Raw genomic sequence first — 21,851 nt, forward strand, 5'->3', positions numbered from 1 at the left:
CTGTCTTCCCTGGACATTTGGGGTGTGAGAGGAAAGGAGGCCAAGCGCTTGATGTCTGTTTTAGAGTTTTTTTGGATCAGCAGTAAAATTCCTGGAGTCTTCCCAAGTGATAGATTTTCTGATGGATAGCTAGCCAACAATTTTTTTTTGGCATCACCAGCCCTGGATGTAACATACTTGTCCCTGGGATAGAAAAATTCAAAATTCACCATCTCTCCTATCTGTGAGAAGACTGGCAGGTAGATGAGGTGTGGACATGGTCCAGTACACCTTGAAAAAGCAGAATTTCAGTGGACTTGAAAACAAACAAGCAGACAGAAAAGCCACCCAAATACCACTTGCCCAAAAGCAGGTCAACTCAGCTGGAATGAGGCTCTTCTGCCAGCTGTCTTTCCTCCTGTTAGACTGGGTTAACATACTGGATTTGTTCTCCTGCTAAACAGAGCATTGTTTTTCTTTCTCTCTTTGCCTTTTCCCAACCTCCAGTGGTGATTCTTTTCTTAAAAAATAAATTTCATGTGTGTGTCTGACCAGGACTTGCTTTATAGATGCCAATGTTGTTGACAGTGCCAGAACAAAAAGCAAATGGTCCTTTTACTACACAGGCTGCGGTCATTGTGTTCCACATGCAAAAGGTGCTTGAACTCATATAAAACAGTGACAGTGCCTACTTACATGCTCATGAATTATCTAACTGCAAGGCATTTTTGCCTCCTTAGAGGCAAAGCAGAATTCAGATATGTGTGTGTGTGTGTGTTTATTTTCAGTTTTATGGTGTTTCCTTAAAGAGAGCTGCTATAATCCAAGGGTGCAGAGGGCAATGGGGAAGAAATGCTTGTGACATTAATCGCTTCTGACGAAGATGGCATTTTTTCAATTTTTTCCAGAGATAAACGACAGCGAGGGTCACCCAAGCAGCAGCCACCAAACCTTGAAAGGAACCTCAAAATGGGCTGTATCACTGGAGAACCTCCTCGAAGATCCAGAAGGAGTGAAGCGATTTCGGGTTGCTCTATTAACTATGGATATATTTATATAAACCAGAATTAGGAATTAAAGCTGAATGCATCTCAGCATTAATGGTGCAGCTGTGCCAGTGCTGTAAGCACACAGGCATACATCCTTCTAGATAGAACCCTGAGCAGAGGTGGCAGAGTTGGAGCTGTGGCATTTGCCGGGCTTCTGAGGTAGTGCCTTTTGCCCCACTGCCACTTGCTCTCATAAGGCACAAGGAAGACTTTTGGTTGCATCTTTCTAATTGGATCTAAGAGCTGTTGCAAGGATCAACAAGTCACTGTTGGATAAACTACAGTCCTTGAGCCGCTCATCTGTCCTGCCAAGCATTATTCGTTACAGAGTACTGATCCTGAACTCTCTTCTCATACCTTTTCCTTACTTAAGCAATGAGTTACTACTAACAGGTCCTGAGCCTGATAACTCTGTGTGGCTCCTACTCTGTATTGCAGCTGCTGTACTGAAAGAATTCCCTTTAAGTTTACTACAAAGTGTGGGCTTGTGCACCTCAAAATGCAGGCTTGAGGCTTAGTTAGGTGAGGGTGGCGAGTGGGTTTTTTTAAGGGCTTCTTGCCATATTACCTGTAGGAATAGGAACTACCTACTTGAGGATGGTTTTGCCCTGATAAAATGCATTGGGATAAAATGGTTTCCTGCCAGACTGGTTTGAAAAGTGATGTAAACTAGAATTACAAAACACTGTGAATTAGAACTCTTAAAAAAAAAGAAAAAGTAATCTTGGTGATATTTAATTCTTGGCGTTACTTAGTCTCTAGTTTCTAACACTTGTAAGAGAAAACTGATGATTTCAGAGCTATAAATATTTCAGTCATTATGTTTTATAAAGAAATTTAATGTACATTTTTCCCCATTGTAAAGCATGCCTCATTTTTGGAGGAATGTGCTTTGTTTAAACACTGTCTAGAGAGCACAGATAAATCTGTTTTAGTTTACTTAAGTGAATTTATTGCCACTGATTATCGTGTTTAGAAACACTTTTATTTGTAGAGATTTTACTCATTAAAAAATCAGAAAGATACTGGATGAGAATCTCAAGTGATCTGTGACTCTCATTCAGATAGTCCGTTATACTCATCTGCTAATGAATTAATGTATTTTTGGATTTCCCTTTGAGTAATGACTGTAAAATTGCTCAAGTTATTGAAGGGAGACTGAAGAAACTCTTCTTGTTAGTTACTGATACGCTCTGAGATTAAATGGAGCTCATCATTCTCCTGGAATGTGCTTTCAAAGTGCTGAATATATGTTTGTTCATTTCTGTCTTGGTAGTGTTGCAGATGCACCGATGCAGTGGTTCTCTTGCACTGTGTTACGTAAACTCATATCCTGTTAAAGCTAACCGTAGGTGGCTTCTAGTTTTAATAGCTATGGGAGGAAGAGAGACAAACAATTGAGAAATTGGATCCTAATGTTTGTTTGTATATTTTCCTGTTCCCTAGGAATTTTTAAAGAAAGAATTTAGTGAAGAAAACGTTTTGTTCTGGCTAGCATGTGAAGAATTTAAGAAAACACAGGGAAAAAAACAGGTATGTTTCCTAAATAAATTTTACTTGTCAACAGAGTTTCTGTAGCAGAGCTGGAGCTATAATGTTTCTGCTGTCTATCATGCTTCATGTGAGTGCAAATAAATATATTTGAATGAATTGCACTGAAATCACAGTAGTAGAATTGTTTGGAAACAAAGCTGGTTCTATTTCAAATCAGAACAAATTGCCTAAATTGTCAAATTTCCCCTGTTTTGAAAACTGTGAACTCTTTGTTGGTGCTTGGGAATATCAAAAGGTTTCATCAGTGATGTTGCATCATCTTACTTGAAAAGACATTTCATTCAGGACTTTTTTAAAGCATAGCAGCTATTATGTGAAAATATACATCATTATAGAATTTTAGTGGAACATGAAAATAACAAACAGCACAAACAAAATGTTTTAGAGTACCAAAATGAAGAATTTTGCCTTATCCAGTTACAAATTCCAAAACAAAATAAATTGAGGGACCATTTAGATGTTTTTGTTTAAATTTTTACTCAAATTGATATATACTTGTAGAGCATTTTCATTTTCATGAAAGCTATATTTTTCTAGTAGAAAACATTCTGTTGGAAATTTTTCAATCAGCAACCTCCGGTAGGTTTCTTCCACTGCTTGGATCTTGGTCCATATTTAGATCCACCAGGAACACAGGATCAACTTTCACATTTAGGCTTTGAAGCCTTTAGAGTCAGGCCTAAAGTATGTCCCATGTTTTGTTTGCTTGTTTCTGAAAAAGTTGTGGTGAGTTTTTTTTCAGAAATTCCACATTTGATTTTTGAGACAAGGATTCTGTGAGCATGAAATGAAGTAGTTTCAAAACTCTGACTGAGCATCACTGTCCTTGAGAGTCAGACTCCTAAATCTCATAAGCCCCTTTTTTGAAATCCCACTTTTATGCTTTTCACACGTGTGCAGCTCTTGTTCCCAGAGGGACCACTTTAGAAGGCAACAGCTGCAGATGTACAGCCCCTTTGGCACTCTGCTGGCCCAAGTAAGCAGAGTACCATGAGGAGGTAAGGCTGGGAAAATGCCACTTCAGCCTGCTTCAAGTTGAACCATGCATGCTTTGAGTAATGTCAGGGAAAATCAGGGAACAGGGATCAGGTGGGGCTACTAGGGACATTATAAAGTGCAGGCGTTAAGAGGGTTGTGTCTGGACTGCAGGATTCCTCTCTTAATGCCCGTCAAATATTGTCAGCCGAGACTGTTTCCCAGCAGATTTTCAACAAAAAAAAATATTTTCAACAAAACATATTTTTGAGAGGAGAGTCTGTTTTCTCTGAATATTCTCTGTTTTGCACTGAAAAAGCATTCCGCTCAAAGCAATTTGCTTGTTTCAGTTGTGAATATTTTTTGGTATTGATAAATCCACCAAAAAATACAAAAATAATAATTTTTGAAAGAAGAGGAAAATCTTTAATTTGACTGAACACTTTGTAATATTTGGCACTATTTCAGCTTTGTGTATTTACCTGCTTACCTCCCTCATTAAGGTCCACACATGCAGACAATCTTCAGAGAAGAACAACTAATCAGGCTATTTTTCTCTGAGATGAAAAGCCTGAAGAGATATGCTGGGCTGGGGATCTAGGTATTCTTAATCTCTCTTCCTATTCCATTAAAATAATTTGCTTTCTGAGCTGGCAGAAGCCAGCATCACAGTGCACAGCCAAATGGGAAGAACCCTTTGCTTCTGAGATGCAAAGCCTGAAGAGGGCTGGCTGGGGATCTAGGTATTCTTAATCTCTCTTCCTATTCCATTAAAATCATTTGCTTTCTGAGCTGGCAGAAGCCAGCATCACAGTGCACAGCCAAATGGGAAGAACCCTTTGCTTTGTACAGGGCAGGTGTTTTTTCTTTGTACAGTGTCCTTGCCAAAAGGTATGTAGCCTTTTCTTGATATCCCTTGGGCAGGTATCAAACTGCATTCTACAAAGGAAATGAAGGTGAACAATCCTTTTGTAAGGTCCCATGTTTTGTAATGGGATAGTAATCGTATTTTCCCTTGCTAAATAATGTACATCTCTTTAGCTATTTTAGGATTGCACGTGCTAGTAAAGAAAATAAATGGTAAACTGATCTATAGAGATAGTAGCTTAGTAAGTTCTTGAATGAATTGACAAATGAATGGACAGAGACTTAACTAGGTTCCAGTTAGCTTCATTATTCAGTACCAATCATTACACAGTATGGTCAATCTGGAGTCTAGTACTGCCAAAGTTATTACAGCCAGCTGGAACAGATGTGCTTTAGAATGACACCGACGTACAGTAAATTTTTGTAGCTACTTCTCATGGATGGCTTAGTTTAGATAATTTACAAAGCTAGAAATTTACTAAAAATAGAAGTCTTTCCAGTGTTTATGATAGCATGAAGCATGAATTTGTCTTCTGAAAGTGACTCTTGCAGAAACCACTTCATATCTATCTAATGTGAGCAAAGGATTCTAAAACCAACTTTTAACTTGTTTTATAACCTGCTTCTCATTAAAACTGGTTTGCCACAGAAACTAGCTCATAGACACTTAAACTTTTGAGCAGATGAAGCTGATTTCAATTTAACCCAGACTGAATGGGATTTTTTTTCCCCCCTATTTTTAAAGTACAAGTTTAACTTTTCATTACTTGACACGAGGGTGTTAGCGTGGTGTTTTTCTTGGTTGGTTTAAACTCGCACAAAGGTCACCACCTGGTCAGTGGATTAGGTATCCATTGTGCCTAGTGGTCTTGTCATCCCTTCAGAGTCACCTGGAGCAGTGTTTGGTTTTGTGTAGGCTGATATACCGTTAGGGTGGTTGGCTCAGTAGACGTGCTGTCCTTCCCTCACGACCTTTCTGATCTTCACAGGTAGGTGCAGGCTCACCCTGCTCCTGCTTTCTGTTGGTTGCGAACTAACTGCCTTAGTGCCATTCTAAAAAAATATCCTGGGCCTTTCTTCAAAGCTTATTAAATTTGATTCAGTCATTACACTAACCACAGTCATGTGGGCTCTGCCTAGAAGCTGACTTATATCAAGCCAACACAGGCACATCTTGCAAGATGCTGTGCAGATATGTCTTCTCTGTTCTCTTCCTCTAGAACGTGAACCGCTGTGCAGCCAGGATTGCTAGATCATGGGACCAGAGGGAGCACTGGCAAGAAGAAGCCGGGCTCTTGACTGCTGTGTTGGCTCTAGACTAGTGGTGAGAGTGCTTAGTCAGGAGAAAACAGAAATGGAGTTCAGAGCAGACTGCTCCACGAGTTTGTGTTTGTTTTCCTGTTTGGATGAACTAATACAAATGCACACATGTTTCAGGGAGCTGGGGGGATTTTCAGCATCTGCAAAGCTAGACAGCAAGCAGGCTACATTGCTGGTCTGGGCAGGGTTTACATTGATGGGATTCAGCCTATCTTCTTGCAGCATGGGAGCACAAACTCCTCCCTCAGCTGAAGACACATCTGTAGTTTAAGAAAAAAGGATATTTTTTCTTTATCATTCCTTTAAAATTGAAGTTAAATTAGAAATGTAATTTTTAGCGAAGATTGACGAAAGAATTAGGTCAAGTCCACTTGTAGCCCTGAGCTCTGCTGCCACCTGTATGTTCCTCATCTTAGGACACAAATTTAATTATTGAAATGGAATGAAATGAAATATTTTATTGGAGTTAGTCATATGCTCTTGTGTTTGTGACTGTTAGTGAAATAAACAACATGTCCATTGTGCTACTTCCCAAGGTTTAACTGCTTCTTCTCTTGCAGCTGAGCTTTAAAAATAAATTACAGATTGTAATAAATGCTTGAAATAACAGGGAATCTTTTCAGCTAAAACCCACCAAAATACCCATATCGAAAAGTTTTGTAGAGGACAATTTCATAACAAAGTATACCTATTCAAGAGTTTCTTCTGCCACTTCCCATGTGGAATGTGGCTGTGGTTAAGCAGGCCTGGGTAGTGCTGCACAGCTGCTAACTGCTGGAGCCTGTTCTGATGAGCATCTGGGACTTCATTCACCACTTTTGGGAACCACACATGCTTGAGAGCTGAATTTGACCTTAGGAAAGGAAGTGGGAAGGAATATTGTATCCATTTGAAATAGTGAGGGGGATTTCTGTAGACAGAACTTCATACTCCAAATGGGAATTTGGCACAGATGCTGGGGCGAGCACACAGATGTAAGTGAAAAGTGCCAGAAATCCTTTAATAACCACCTGTGAACAAGATCCCAGTTTAAGTGTTGTTTAAATTCTGGAGTGGAGTCCCCTGCGCTGAGACATTAATTTCAGGCTAATGCAGAACAAAGAATTCCACCCACTGAAGAGGGAACATGGCTGTCTCCTCTGTTTGAACCTGGCTCTCCTTGAATGTTATTTGGGGGATGTATAAACACACTGGCAGCTTTAACTGTGCTTTCTGTTAAAAAAAAATTGTAGTTAAACTGATGCTCTACTGCTGAAGCATAGATGTTGCATAACAGTTGTTCCATGTGCAGCAGGACCTGTAATGTTCACCTGTGCATTTCCAAATTTCCCCATTACTGTAAAGTCAGGTTCCCTGCATCTCTTCAGCACCCCTCTCCCTACCATAGCACTTTCACTTCCTTTCTGTGTCATTCTCTCCCACAAAATCCAGAGATCCTCCTCATTTCACCAGCCTCCCACACAATCCTCTTGTTCCCCCCGATGTTCTTTAAACTTCCTCACAGTACTTCTAGTTTCATGTTTCCCCGCAAGCCTTGTTCTGCTCTTTCTCCACAGTGCCCATCTTGATCCTGTGTTCCTTGGGCAAGCAGGGCCTTGTGTTGTGGCTGACATGTAACCATGTGTGCATTGATTAGCCAGCTGCTAAGTACGTGCTAGCAGTTCAAGTAGACTAGATAACTTTTGAACATACACTGCAGCTTTTACCTCAGTGCACGTGCTGCTTTTTCTCTCCCCATTCTCTTGCCACTCTTTTCCATTGAATCAGTAGGAGGGTGGTTATTTCTCACTCCTTTGGCCCTCTCTTAAGTATGGTTGAAATTGGACAGCAGGTTCAAAGTTATTTAACTAGCACTGCCAGATGGTATAATCACTTACGTTTGCTCATGCCATAATAGCTAAAGATACCTCTACTGTGTCTGCATTAGGCTATTAACTTTACCAGTTAAAGCAGACGCACCTCTGATTGATCGGATTATTTGCTCATTTAGAACAGAAGGGGCTGACTGAGTCCTGCGTGATCAGTGAAACTGAAAAGATGGGAAATTGTTGTAAGACACTTCATTGTGACCTAGTGCACTTGACATGTGATGTTTTACCCACCAGATGAATATTCTGTATTAAAAAAGGAATACTCCTGGAAAATGTATGTCCCCTTCAGCAGTGAGAGGGTTAACTCTTTAGGCCTTGTGAATTGTCAAACACGTGTAGCTTTTCTTCTAATTATCCCCAAATGTCGATTCTCAGCTGTAAAACATGAAAGAAATTCCGTGACTCCTTCATGGGCAAGAGTTTAAATGCTTCCTTCTTCAAGCCCACTTCCCGTCAAAGACACAGCCCTTGAGCTGGTGCTGGTCTGGAGATGTGGTTGCTCGTTAGGTATTCAATGGGGAACAGGGACAAGTACCTGTGGCTTGTGATCGTACAGTCGCTGCTACTGCGTGGGCTTTGTTTTCAGTGTGCAGAATTCAGATCGCAGCAGGAAAGCCCCACTGGCTTTCTCTTATCTGACTTTCTGGTCGAGGGGGAGATTGCGTTGAATTTCGGAGGAGTGTGGCCACTCCTTTACTGCTTTGAAGCTTAAAGATGCTAGGTAGGGTCAGAATGTTATCGCTGTTACTGATTTATCAAGAGAAGACCACTGAAACAGGATTGCTGAAATCAGGGCAAAGACTAACAAACTGCTTTATGCGAGTCACACCTACCCTTATATGTCAGCCTTCAGAGGCTCTTGAGAGTCTTATCTTTATCATTAACCAAAAAAATACTTGTTGGGTTTTTTTTAATCATGTAGCTGGTGTTGTACATGAACTGCCCTGAGGTAAAAATGTAGTTTTGACAAAGCATGGAGTATGACAAGGTTATCTATCAGTAACACGGATTATAAACCAACTGCTTAGTTTTGCCTTGCAGTAAGTTTCCACAGTGCTTTTTCCCTCTGGGTTCCTCGCACATGCTGGTTGTCTGTTAGTAAAAATAGTCTCCTAAATAGTGAAGACAAGGCTTAGCTGATGAGGCTGAGCAGTTTTATGCTGGATTTTCATATTCAAACATCACAACCTGCTGCTTAACCTAAGTGCCAGATACTGGTAGCTTCCACTAAAGTCAGTGCAGGAGTTGGCCTGCAGATATGTTTTTCCTCCAGTACAAATTAATATACACAGATAAGATAATCAATATGTATTTGGTTTGTTACTTGTTTTCTTTTTTAATTCAGACTATGTTTTGGTTTTAAGATGTGAACCTCAAGAAGTAAGTGACATAGAATGGTCTCCAATAAAACATTTACAAATAACAGATATTCCCTCAGCAAATAACTCTTTAAATAAATATGTCCTTTTGCAGATGCAAGAAAAAGCTAAAGAAATTTACATGACTTTCCTGTCCAGTAAAGCTTCCTCCCAAGTCAATGTTGAAGGGCAGTCCCGTTTGAATGAGACCATTTTGGAGACACCTCACCCTCTCATGTTTCAGAAGCTCCAGGACCAGGTAAAGTTATTTTCTTCCAAAAACAGAGTTTCTTTAGATTTTGTCTGCTTTTAATAGACTCTACTTTCTAAGCACAAGCTAGCGTAGGAAGTTGGGAATCTGCCTACTGCTATCTGTGGTACGGATTGAATTGTAGGCACAGAGCTGGGTTGCTTCCACGTTGGGGATATTAGTGCAGCTGCTCTGAGGGTGGATGCACTGTACCCCAGGTTCTTGCCCCCATCTAACAGGGACAACTTGTTTAAGAGACTCAGCACAGCCATGCTAATTCCAGTTCAGGACTTCCCTGGAAAATTGGATGAAGCTTCCTCCTGGGTTCCTCTGCTGGTAGCTTGGAATCGCCCAGCTGACTAACTTTGTGCCTACGTTTTCCTGTGTATTCACTTGTGCTGAGTCATTGCTGATGTTTGTTTCCATAGTTGCCACTGGTTTCCTTGAGAGCTCAAGATTCTTCGCTTTGCTTTAGTCCTTAAATTGATATGAATATAATGCAATTTCCTAAAAAGCCTTCTCTTCTGCAACGCGTAAAAGAGGAGTTGGTGTCTGCTTTGCCTTTTCCTATAGATCTTGGGAGCTCTGGTAGAAATTAGGTAACATTTAGCAGGCCTGGCTTTTGGTGCTAAATTTTCTTGATATTTAGCTTATTTTAAAGCATAAGTTATGAAGTGGGTCATTCTTATCTGCATCTTTCCAGCACTTGCAGTCTGTACCATTTTTAATTTCTGTACCATCGTCAGGACTACCTGTATTTTCCATTTGGCTCTTTTCTTTTGTGGACAAACAGCAGACTGATTTAAATAGTGTTTTGAACCTATTTCACATCAAGTACTGAACACATTAATTGGGTACTGGCTGGGTCAGTTGGAGTGGTCTGAGGAGCAAAGGCTCTGCTGTCTTTCAATCAAGTTCAAGTCATTAGCAGTGGAAATGTCTGAAACCAAATTTCCATGTGAAAAAGCAAAGTTTTTCACGGAAGAACTTCCGACTTGAAGGAAGGGAATGAAAATGTTCTGGTAGATAAAAGTGCTGCAGTTCAGGGTGGGTGATTATCAGAGTGAAGCTGGAGAGACTACTGGAGTTAAAACATTTTGCAGTTTTACAAATGAACATGCAAACAAACAGGCAGGGATTACTAACACCTGAACTGGAGACATGCTAGACCAGTGGCAGAGGCATCCCACTAGTGCGGGAAGAAAGCCTGTGAACTTTAAAATGAAATGCAGAGTGTTTATGGGTTGTTGCAGGTTTCCACTGCTTGAAGCTTCTGTTTATTGCTGTTAGATAATAGTTCAGAAAGAGTTATGATCTTCTCTAGTTTTCAATCCTTATAAAGTTATAAACAGTGGTATAATTTGTTCTCAAAAGAACAGCGTTAACTACTGCTGGCACTGTGTGTCTGAAGTAGAAAAAGGCAGAGCTTGAAAGCCGCAGTCTGGTCTACAGCATCACTGGTAACTAGCACTTCAGTCCTCCAGAGACCCACGGATTTAAATGAGGCCAGTTGTGGGGTGTGGTTCTGTGCTCATGGGATGGCCTTAAACAAATAGCTTGGAGGCAGTTGCTCATGCTGAATGAAATGGTGTTAGAGTGGTTCATAGAAAGCCGTAGATTTCAAAATACTTACAGGGTAAATGTTCCTGCTCCATGGAGGTGATGAGAGGAGGTGAGGGAAAAGGAGAATTCTGCTTTTGCACATGATTATAAAATCTGTCTGTTCTGTGCATTTGGCTGACCAGACTTCAGATTTTGATTTTACAGTTCTCTTTCTCTCTGGGAGATGCTTTAAATGATACCAGAGGGGTCTAAGTTCTTAACACTGACCTGTGATGTTTTAATAGGTGATGTCTTCCTTACAATTTTTTTCCCTTAAGCTGGTTGGATAAATTTAATTATATCATAGTTAGACAACACCAGGAGGTGTAATTTCACTTTGCTTAATTGCATTGATTTGGGTCTATATTGAGAGGGTGTTTTGGAATTTTTAGTCTTCCAATATGTAGCTTATAAAGCAAGATTTCCACTGTTTTAACCGCGGACTTAAATACTTAAATATGTAAACAAACATATTTAGTGGTTAGTAAAATGCTTCATGTAATTTATTTGCAAGGGGGATATTTCAGAAAACACACAGACAACAACAGTCAAGTTTTGTGTGTTTGCCTTTGTCTGTCCGGGTTCCTTGAGGATGTGAAATGAAAAAGCAGTTTGAGATTAATATTTTTTTCGCTTCTAACAAACAGTTGTATTATTATTCAGTTAGAAATAAGGCCTGTAAAAGTAACGCTCTGGTTATCCACACATGGATTATCCACACATGCAGGTCAGAATCCAGAAATTCCTCTTGGAAATTTAGTTACTCTAAGTACCATAAAATGTAATCAGTCACGAAGCATGACTAAGAGAGGCTCTGCCAGAGAAATAAAAGGCAGAGGGTGATGCAGGCTTTGGTTTTGCCTCAATTACAGCTTTGAGGTTTATTTGTTTTCCTTCTCCTCTGTTTCAAAACCAAGCAAAATATAGTCCTGGCCTTGACACCTGAACAGATTCCAGGCTCCTCTCCCAAGCTCTTTTGTTTTCAGAAAATTCCAGATGAGTTCTAGCTTTTTTGGTCTGAAATAGGTGTAAATAAAAGAGCAGTTGTGTTGAGGGATGAGCCTAAACTCGAGCCCTGTGAGAGAAAAGCTATGCTCAGCCCTGACTTCATGCATCCATGCTGGCTGTATACTGGCTATGGGAAGAAGGGCAGGTCTTGGGCTAGTGGAAAGCCTAATGGAATGAATTTAATCCATCACGAATTTTAAACCACATTTTAACTGGTAAGTTACATCTGTACCAGATCAGCTCTTTGTGGCAGGTACCGGCAACATTTCTGATCTGGCTGGAGACCAGTCTTGCATTTAGTTGTGTAGTAGTCTAAAAAGGATGGGAAGATTGGCATAAGTTTGAGAAATTTTGGTTAAACAAGTTATTTCAGTCTAGATTCAGTTTGTATTTTCAGTATTTGTGTAAATTATTTAGAGGCTTTTCTTAATTTTCCAGTGCTCTGCATGTATAATGAGCTATTCTGTAATGGTCAAGAATAACTGCAGTCAGAAGGGTGCCTACAAGGTGCTTCTTTTTCTTCAGCTCTGCTTCATCCCTCTGAATGTCTTCCTAGTATACTGACAGAAGGACGCCCTCACCAGGTTTTGCTCCTGGTGGCTCTGCAAAGTTGGCTGTTGTGAAAACCATAATCTGATTCTTAAACTAACACGGACATTATTGCAAAATGGTGACTGGAACCTACAATATTGTTTGCTGTATGCAGCCTCTTTTGAGAGTTTGAAGTGTATTTTAATGTCATGCTTTTTAGAAATGCTTTAGTACTAACAGAACAAAAATATGTTAGAATTCATATACTGTCCTCATTTAAAATCTAGTTTTACATAAGTTATTGTTTTTGTGTTTTTTTTCCCTCGTACCAGATATTCAATCTCATGAAATATGACAGCTACAGCCGCTTCTTAAAGTCAGACATATTCCTAAATCATAAGAAGTCTGAGGAGCAAGAGGAGAATGCACCAGAGGCTCAGACTGCAGCTAAAAGAGCATCAAGAATTTACAACACATGATAAAATGAATCTCTTCAGGAGAGGCAATACAGTAACTAAATTACACTCAGGAACAGTCAAGGTTTATAGCAATTGCATTTAGGGCTGGACAAGCTCAAAACCTTTTTAGGAGATACTTACCTTCTTAATTGCTTGAATGACTAATTGTTTGTGCATGATAGCTAATAACCAGGCACCCATGGAAAGACTGTTTCCTAGCTAGAATGCTGAGGTAGTCCTCCATAGTGTGAGTTGCATTTCATATTTCACAAGTTAAAATGCTTTCCGTTTTTGTATTTTCTTTTGTAAGGCATCATGATTATGAGAAATGGGAGACAGGGTAGGTTTGGTGGGGTTTTTTTTGCCTTGTAATTTTTGTTTCTGACCAGCTTTTACATCCTGAATTGCTGGGAGAAGCTATTGAGGAGTACATGTCACGTTACTTCGTGGATGAGTCATTCATGGCAATGAAGGGACAGCATCTTTCAGGGTTAAGCTCAGTAGAAGCCAATCCCTTCCTATGTAACTTTGTTCTTTCAAGGTGATATCTGCTTTGCTTTGCCTTTATTGTTGAATCAAAACACCTCTCTAGTCATTATTTCGTTTCTATAGCTCTTAAATTTTCCCCTTTTTTTTTTGCAGTAGACAATCACCTTCTTCAAAGGATGGAATAAGCTGTATTCCCTTGGGAACAAAAGCTCAAAGATAGAACTTCTGAAGAATTTCTATCAGCCATTAGGAAACCTGACAGCTAATATCCCACTCTGGGCACACTGATTTCAGGAAAGGCACACTGATTTCAGCAAAGCTTGATCCGGGCATGTCCTGCATGTCAGCATAACATCAGCGTCAGATGCCAGTATTGGGAAGCATCTGGTCTCTCTTAGGTCTCCTGAGCAATCCTGCTCTGTGAGGCAGGAATACTTTGGCAAAGGACCAACCAAGAAAGTCTGGCTTTGTTTTACTAAAATCTTTCTACAAAAATCATCCTGCCTGATTTTGCTTGCCCCAGAGAAATATTTAACGGTTTCCTAATTTTAACTTTCGATAGTTGCAGTGGAACAGAGACTTGGCATTGTGTGTTAGCCATTCTCACATCAGGCTTGAGAGGAAGGGGAATTTATTTCTGTCCAGAGCAACCACAGATGAAATGTCAGGGTGATAAAGGAAGACTATGAGCTTTTCATATCATCCTGCGACTGTGTCAGAGCTGAAAAGCCCCTTTTGGCATACAACTTTTCATGTGTTCATATGTTTTTGAAATAATTCTCTGCAACATTAGTAAATTGCAGTTTAAGTTGGGAAAGCATATTAGCTATGTGCTCTGTTTACAAGCTTCGCAGCTCCTGCTGTTTCCATTCTCTCATTATTTACTCTTTAAATGTTTACACTGCTTTTCTTGAACTTTTGTTTATGTGCTGGCTAATCTAAATGCGCAGTTAGCTTTTGATTGTTTTATAGTTCTTTTTTGTCGGGGAGGACAGATATCTTTTATACTTTACTGTCACTATTATTTTTAAAATTCAGTCTAGGTTGTAATTTTTGAGGATGCAAGCTCACTTGGTAGACTTGATGATTTCTTTGACTCTGAGCCACTCTTGCAGGTGATGTGTAAAGAACATTATTTCTGTGGGTTCTTCCCTAGTTAGATGTAAGAGCGAGAATGGGAGTTCTGATTCTTCCCCCAGAGCTAAGTGGCCTGTTCATTTTTAGGAAGTCAAAGAAGAGGTCAGTGCCTCCATATGCATGTTTTAAGATTTAATTCTTATGCATTGAGTTCATTTTCCTTTTATACTCTCAAAAGATTTAATGGTGAAGTCATAATCTTGCTTCAGGCACTTTCAGGGGTATTTGACCTCATGCTTAAGTTGTATTTTAGTGTTTTGCTGAACAGGAACGAAGTAAACACATGCGTGTATCCTTTTGTTGTGATAGGGCTTAGGAAATGGGACCATCCGGTTCTGGACTTGCCAACTATTTGCAATCTCAGGATTACCTCTTTTGAAAATTCACTGTAATAGCAACTCTTAATGCTTGCCACAGCAGAGGATGGAGCTTCCGATACCATTGAAGTCCTTGGGAGCGGGCAGCTTAAACACTTTTAGGAGTTGGGATTTGTCCCTTTGCAGTAATTGCAGCAGAAGTCTCAGTGATATTGGAAAACGTAGGGTGGGGCCCTTCATGGGAAAAATGCAGAATGAGCTCTTACCACATTCATCACATGGATGCACAGTCTATTCATTTTTAATCATATTGTTTTTAAAAATGCATGAGTAAGGGAGAAGAGTCTTTGACTATCAAGTTTTAAAATAATAGTGATAAAAAATAAAAACAGAAACTATATGAGTAATGGTAGGGCATTAAGGAGAGAAAATACTTGTTTGTAGCTGCTTATAAAGAACATTTTCTTTGGCAATGTGCTCCCTGTCAGGTACTGTACTGTATTATTTTCTTGTTAAGAGCAAATGCCCCATAGAAGTCGATGCAGAGGTGCTGTACGCTACTACCAACCAAGTAAAAAAGTCATTGCTCCTTTGGCAGTTTTATTTGTGATGTTTGGTTTTGGTTCGTTTTTAGAAGAAAGCCAACAACTAGACTTGCAAGGTGCAGAAATAAGTTGTTTTTTTTTCCTATCCATTAGATTACCTGTATTTTCCAGTAAAAGAGCAATCAAAGTAAAACCATGCAAACGGATGTCTGTAATTGCAGCATGTCTTTTTGTGGAGAAGGTTGTTTTGCTTCTGTTGATATAATCACTGATCAAACTTTGTGAAGTACATGACATTTTCTCTGTGTGGCATAGAACAAATCACACAGAAGAAGAACTGAGTTTCCCAGTAAGCAAATCCTGCATTCCAGGAACAACAGTAAACATTGCATCAAACCTCAGGCTCTAAGTCGGTACTCAGAGTTGCTTTATGTAGAGATTAAGGATAGGATCTACTCCTTTTCGTAGAATTTACACTGAAGGTATGAGCACAGAAAGCAAGCAAGAGAAGCTTCATGCCTAATTGCATGCCTTAAACTCTACCCTATTGTGTGTTTCTCAGCTAAAAATTAAAATATTCTACAAATACACCAAATCTTTGTGCTGACAGTTTTTATATTTTGAACACGGTTTGGGCCGAGATCACCTCGTATCCCATAGTTATCTCATTTTCTGCTTTCAGTCGCTGATAGCACAGTTGTTTACATTCTGTCATAGCGTGTTTTCTCTTGGAAGAGAGGAAGATGGGATGACATGGTGAGTTTTACTTCTGAGTGAGCTGTTGTCTGAACAAATTGCAGAAAGTCACTTGAGCACCAGAAGATGCTGCTTGTCCCTTCTTCGCCTCCTCCCATTGCTTTGTTGCTGTTGCATTTCTTACATTGTGCTTGCTTCCACTTGCTAACCCACTGATGTGGAGGAAGGTTTGAAAAACCATAGGGAAGGGAGAGGTTTTGAATATTCAGGTTTGAATATTCAGGTTCAGATAACAGTTCAGAAAATGCTGATATTTTTACTGATGGTTCAGATTGATTTTAAGTGGGTAGCATTTGCATCTGGTTTAAAAACTAATTAGGTCTGTGGTGCAGAGAGAGGTCCCAGATCATTCTGTGATTCTATGACTGTGGTTCAAAGCTGTGAAGGGATATATTCCCCCTTTTATAAATTGTTTATAACTTCTTTTCATCCTAAAACAGAGCAGCAAGTCTTACAAAGTTAACCAGTTTTGCCAAATGCCTGCCCCCTGACACACCAGAACAATTGTTTATGTTCATCTCCCTGGCCCAGAGGCAGCCCCTCTTGTTTTAAACCCCACACAGCTGATGTCCAAGGGCTTCAAGTGCCCTTTTGGCACAGCCACAGTTAAAAGCAAGCTGCAGGGCATCCTTCATCCAAGGGATCTATGTGACTTTACTGTGCTGCCATACCAGTGGTCAGCAGCTGCTGCATGGCTTCTGATTGCTCCAGTTTAGCAGCTTTCTTATAATGACGTGCAAGATGCTTTTCATCAGTGCTACCACTCATATCTTGGCTGATGAGAGTGGCAAATCCATTTCAGTCAGGAGTTTAAAAGTGTCCGATACTCAAGGGCTTGGGTGCTCTGGGGATAAATGAAATAATAGCCAAATTTACCAGCACCCTCTCCTGGCTCTTGGCAGAATAACATGTAGGGATGTTGGTCTCAGAGGAAGGCTGCAGTTACAGGAAGGTCACAGCTGCTTGTTTCTCAAACTTGATGGATTTAATGAACTTGCTGTAGGTAATAAATGCGGGTAAGTTAAAATACTGCACTGGAATACTAAACTGTCTCTGTGATTCGTTAAAGGCAGTTGGTGTTGCTTTGATCAAACTTGAGGGGATCTAAGAAAACTGATTAAAATTGCTTTGAAAGCTGACATTACAGAGCAGATAACGTTCTCGACCTCCTGAACGTACTTCATGCTGCAAAACAACCTCAGAAAAGGGCCAGCAGCTGCCCCTTCCCCCAGAGCTGGGTGTGTGTGCCTGGGCTGAGTGCGTTTGAATCGCGCAAAGACGGGACATTCCTAAAGGAAACAGTGACCAGCATGCTGAGTGTTGCAGTGCAGGCAGGGCAGGGAAGGGAGAGCATCACCCACTGTTCCGTGTTTTCAGGCAAACACCAAAATTGCCATCAGTGAGATGTCCGGACACCACCTCAGAAAATACATGGGGGCTTTTCATTTTTTGTGCAATATGCCTTTCCAGCAGCATCTGGCTGTTTGTTTCCTTACCGGAGCGTGGCTGCAGCAACTCCTCGGTGTGTGTTTTCCCAAAGGAATCCCAGGTTTGTCTGGGAGCTGTTCTGCCTGGCCAGACCCCTGAGCCCAGAGGGAATCGGGCTGTCAGCGGGGTTTCAGCAGAAGGATGTGCCAGTGTGCCGCTCGGCTGGCAGGAGCAGGGCTGGAGTTGTATTAGCGTTAACAAATGTGGTTTCCGTTTTCATCTATCGCAGCTGCCCGTGGGATGTGACTGCTTGTGAGCATTTGATTAGATAGATTTCAAGTGTTTTTTCATGTCATTAGTAAAAAGAGGTGGGAACTTGAAATATTTGAAGAAGTTTTGCCAACAGTTGCAGCTCTAAAGCTCTCCCAGTGTTACAGAAAATGTATTTAGAGGTAAGAAGGTTTTACTTCAAGGTTCTTTTTCAAGCCACAGTCCAAAGGAAGAGCCTAAACATAAATTTTTCTCAGTTCCTGTTCTGTAATTACTGACTTCATAATTTTTCCGTGGTTTGAATACTACATTTAGACATTTTCACATCTGCAGCACACACAACCTAAAAATGTCCTCTTTGCATACCTGAGATGCTACAGAGATTGACCAGGCCGCAAAGAGAAGACAAGCCTGATGCCCCTCTTTTAGTCTGCAAGGAGATACTGAATGATGCGAAACCCCGGAAACCGAAGGACAAAAGGCATCGCTGCTGTGGATATCAGTGAGCCCAAGTGACATGACCAAATCACGGGGAGAGAGTTTTGGTGTTTCCTGCAGGAGCAAGTAACTCCCAAAAATGAATGGCAAATCCATCTCTGATGCTTTTCTTGCACTGTTCTGTTAGCCACTATTAAAAACTGGGATTCTCAACATCCTGACCAGGCTATTTGGCACATCCACAGGCCAAGAGAAGACGTCTTGGATTAAAATTATGATCCACCATGTAATGAAGATAATCGTGCTCACAGAACACCTCCGACTGCCGCTCGTTCCACATCTCTGACACCATTTCTTGTTAAGGAAGTATGAAATTACCAGGTTGGTTTTTTCTTTAGAGCAAAGCTTTCATCCCGAAGCCAGAAGAGAGTATGAGCTGTGTGTTTCACCCTTTCATCCCTTTTCCCCTCCCACTTCCTTTTCTACTACAGAGAAATCAGTGAAGCCTTTGTGATCTCTGCTTTTGGAAGGTTTCATCTCCCAAGCCGCTTAATAGATTATCAGCGGCGTCCCGGCTCACAGATGGCTGGAAGTGACAGCAGTGCTGCAAAGAATTAAGTAAATTATTTCCATCTTGGGATTGGTCTCACTCGTGACGTTATGGAGCTTTTAAGCGTTTTCCATCCCCTCGGATGAATATTTGTGTATCATTTACGGAACATGAACAAAATATCTCTGATCCCAAATTTCCAACCTCAAGGCGACTTGTTTTTGGAGTCAGCATTGGGCCTTGGGCAAAGACTTAAGGGAAAACTTCTCCTCTGTAGTTGGGCCAATAACACTGTAAACCTAAAGAGGAACTGTCGTCTTCTGAGCTCAAGATTAGGCAATGAACTAACCTCTCGCTCAGCCGTGAGCAGCAGTCAGAAAAACTACTGAGTGTGGCAATTTTTTTTGGTAATTGTTTGTGTTTGTTATTTTGACTCTCTGCTTTGGTTTGCTAAAAAATCCCTTTCATGTGCGAGTGTGGACTGTTCTGTGAGAGCAGAGCTGCCAAAACCTGAATCAGTCTTTTTTTTTTTTTTTTTTTTTTTTCTCCTTCTTTCATTTCCCCCCCACTTCAGAAGAGAGGCTACAAACTAGAAAAGCACAACTTGGCAGTGACGAGTTTTTTCGGGGTTCAGCATTTCCAAAGAGCCCAAGGATGCTGCTGACCCCCAGCCAGCCCCCTGGCAGTGTGGGGTGGGGGGGGATGGAAAGGGAAAGCCGCACAGCTGAGTGCTGCCGAGAGCAGCTTGTGTTCAAGGTTACGCTGGTAAGGTTCTGCTGTCCTTGTGTATGTAACTGGTGTCCCAGCAAAGCTCCCAAACTGGGTAGGAAACGAATGGGGGGAAAGCAGCCTATATGCAAAAAAGACATTAATGATCTGCTAAAAAAACCTGAGATAGCCAAAGCAGTGACCAAAATTATGTAAATAAAGGAAAAGGGCATTATTAGTCTGCGTTCAGGCTAGTTTGGGGTTTGGTCCTGTGTGAAATGACCAAAGTGAGACCAGGGCTCTTGGAACGCGGGAGCTGTAGCTGTGCTGTGAAAACTGTTGTCCACGTCACCATCGTTAGTTAGTTTGCCCATGGATGAGCTCAGCTGGGATCTAAGGTCTCCAAAAGCATGATGTGGGTATGTCCTGCCAGCTTTAATTTCACTTCTGTGGCAGCAATCTCATATTAAGCAGCATTTTGCTTCAAGGCACGTCTCGTTTCACCGGCTTGGGCGATACGTGAGCGTCCGGACTGCAGCAGAACGGAGCACCCACCCCCTCCTCACTTGCTGTGGGCTTCACCCTACTCTTTCTCCCCTCTGATTTTGCATAGGCATAACCCACATTGAGATTATTACTTTTTTCCCCCTTCAAAGCCTGTAAATACAGTGTGTAATGGTGGTTGTCCCTCTGGAGGGTTGATGGATCACACGCTTCCCTAGATACCCTCTAAAAATCACCGTTTTTCATCACAGGAAAAATGCAGTGATGGGAAAACAGAAGTAATTGTTACTGAGCTTTTCAAAAAAAGGAAAATCATGGCTCACAGCAATGTGACGACACTATTTTCCATTGACAAGTATGTTAACTTGTCACAAGATGTAACGTGTTCCATAACACGTTCCATGATGTTTTTTTCCCTGAAGATTTTTTTCATGTACCTCTGCAGTAGTCAGCAGTAGGGATCTTTTAGCCACCCCCAGGCTTGCAGAACAGGCAACGCGGAGCATGAACAGGGGCAGGTCGGAGAAAGCTACAATACCCTTTGCTGGGGTATGACCACTTTTTCTATTTGGTAACACACAGAACCCGTATAGAAAACTCGCTTTTACAGAACAGTCCTTCTTCAGGGATGGATAAGAAGTTATGTTAAAACAGGTGGGTCATATCACACCCTCACATTTCAAAGGATGACCTTGCTTGTCCGTCTCCCTTGGCTCATCACATACATTTGGTTCAAACCGGGCAGTGATGAACCTCAGTCATCCCTGAGCAAAATCCCTGTAAAGGAGGGGGAGTACCCAGCGGTGCTGCTGGCTGAGCCCGCTCCTCTCAGACAGAGCACTGTTAAACTGCACTCTGCTTGACCCCCAGCTTCCCATCACAGCATAAGAGGAACAGTGTCTTACGGGGCGGAAGACACTGGTCAGAGCTTTGACAACACGGGAGGCTTCGCGGAAAGCGTGTGAATCATCGCGCGTGCTGGTGAGCTCCTTGGGAACTGCGGTGATGTGGATGGGGCAGGCACTTGGGGCTGGGAAAGGGACTGTTGCCTCGAGAAGAGATCTGCTTTAAAAATAAAGAGAAGCTTTTGCTTGTGCGATTTTTTTTTAAGGGGGTTGTCTTATTTTTTTGCCCATGAAACTAGAAAATAAGGTTTCAGTCTATTCCTGTTGTAGCTGTACTGATATAGATGGAGTGATGGCAAAACTACCTCTGGCTATACCTTGCAAGTGAATCGTTTACGGGAGGCTGGACAAGCTGCAGGTTGACACTGTCACGGCTAAATTTGCTGAGTCTGCTTTCGAAATGTATGTTCCACGAAGACTGCAATCCCATTCACTTCTGCAGATAATAACACTTATTTAAAAGTGATTTAATCAGGTGACAGCTTTTGCATCTGCTGCGGGTTTCATTAAATTAACACCATTAATAGATTTGCATTTCAGGGACCTTCAATGCCTCTTTGAACTGACAAAACCCAGAGATACAACCTCCACCATGACATTAACGCTGGGATGTTCAGAGGCTTAAATGGTACCTAATGCTGCAGCTGGAGCCAGGGAGGGATTTTGCTAAATGCCCTCCTTGCGCTGCTGCAGGATGGAAGGATAGATGCCCCATCCTTGGAGGGGTTCAAGGCCAGGCTGGATGAGGCTTTGAGCAACCTGGGCTGGTGGGAGGTGTCCCTGCCCATGGCAGGGGGTGGAACTCGAGGGAAGGTCCCTTCCACCCCAAACCACTCTGTGATACGCTGTGATTCTGTGAGTAATGTGTCTTTTATATTCAACATCTTGGAAACCCCAGCCGTAGGAGAACAGTGCGCCGCCGGGCTCGGGGCGGGGTGCGCAGCGGGACCCCCCAGAAACCAGACACCCACCTCCCCCCGCT

At 41.5% G+C, this 21,851-nt stretch overlaps 1 protein-coding gene across 1 annotated transcript; it reads left to right on the forward strand.

The window, feature by feature from the left end:
- The first annotated feature begins 862 nt into the window (after nt 1-862).
- Nucleotides 863-12,843, forward strand: RGS10 (regulator of G-protein signaling 10). The gene is made up of 4 exons (XM_010080201.1): nt 863-1,006; nt 2,475-2,561; nt 9,089-9,232; nt 12,697-12,843. Exons 1-4 carry the CDS (start codon nt 863-865, stop codon nt 12,841-12,843), a joined length of 522 nt encoding a protein of 173 aa, XP_010078503.1.
- Nucleotides 12,844-21,851: the final 9,008 nt, after the last annotated feature.

The sequence above is a fragment of the Pterocles gutturalis genome, unplaced genomic scaffold (assembly GCF_000699245.1).
Source record: "Pterocles gutturalis isolate BGI_N339 unplaced genomic scaffold, ASM69924v1 scaffold4429, whole genome shotgun sequence".
Taxonomy (NCBI): domain Eukaryota; kingdom Metazoa; phylum Chordata; class Aves; order Pterocliformes; family Pteroclidae; genus Pterocles; species Pterocles gutturalis.

Coding starts and splice junctions, on each gene's coding strand:
- RGS10 (XM_010080201.1), top strand. CDS start 863: ATGGCATTTTTTCAATTTTTTCCAGAGATAAACGACAGCGAGGGTCAC. Junction 1,007..2,474: donor AAGGAGTGAAGCGATTTCGG/GTTGCTCTATTA, acceptor CCTGTTCCCTAG/GAATTTTTAAAGAAAGAATT. Junction 2,562..9,088: donor AAACACAGGGAAAAAAACAG/GTATGTTTCCTA, acceptor GTCCTTTTGCAG/ATGCAAGAAAAAGCTAAAGA.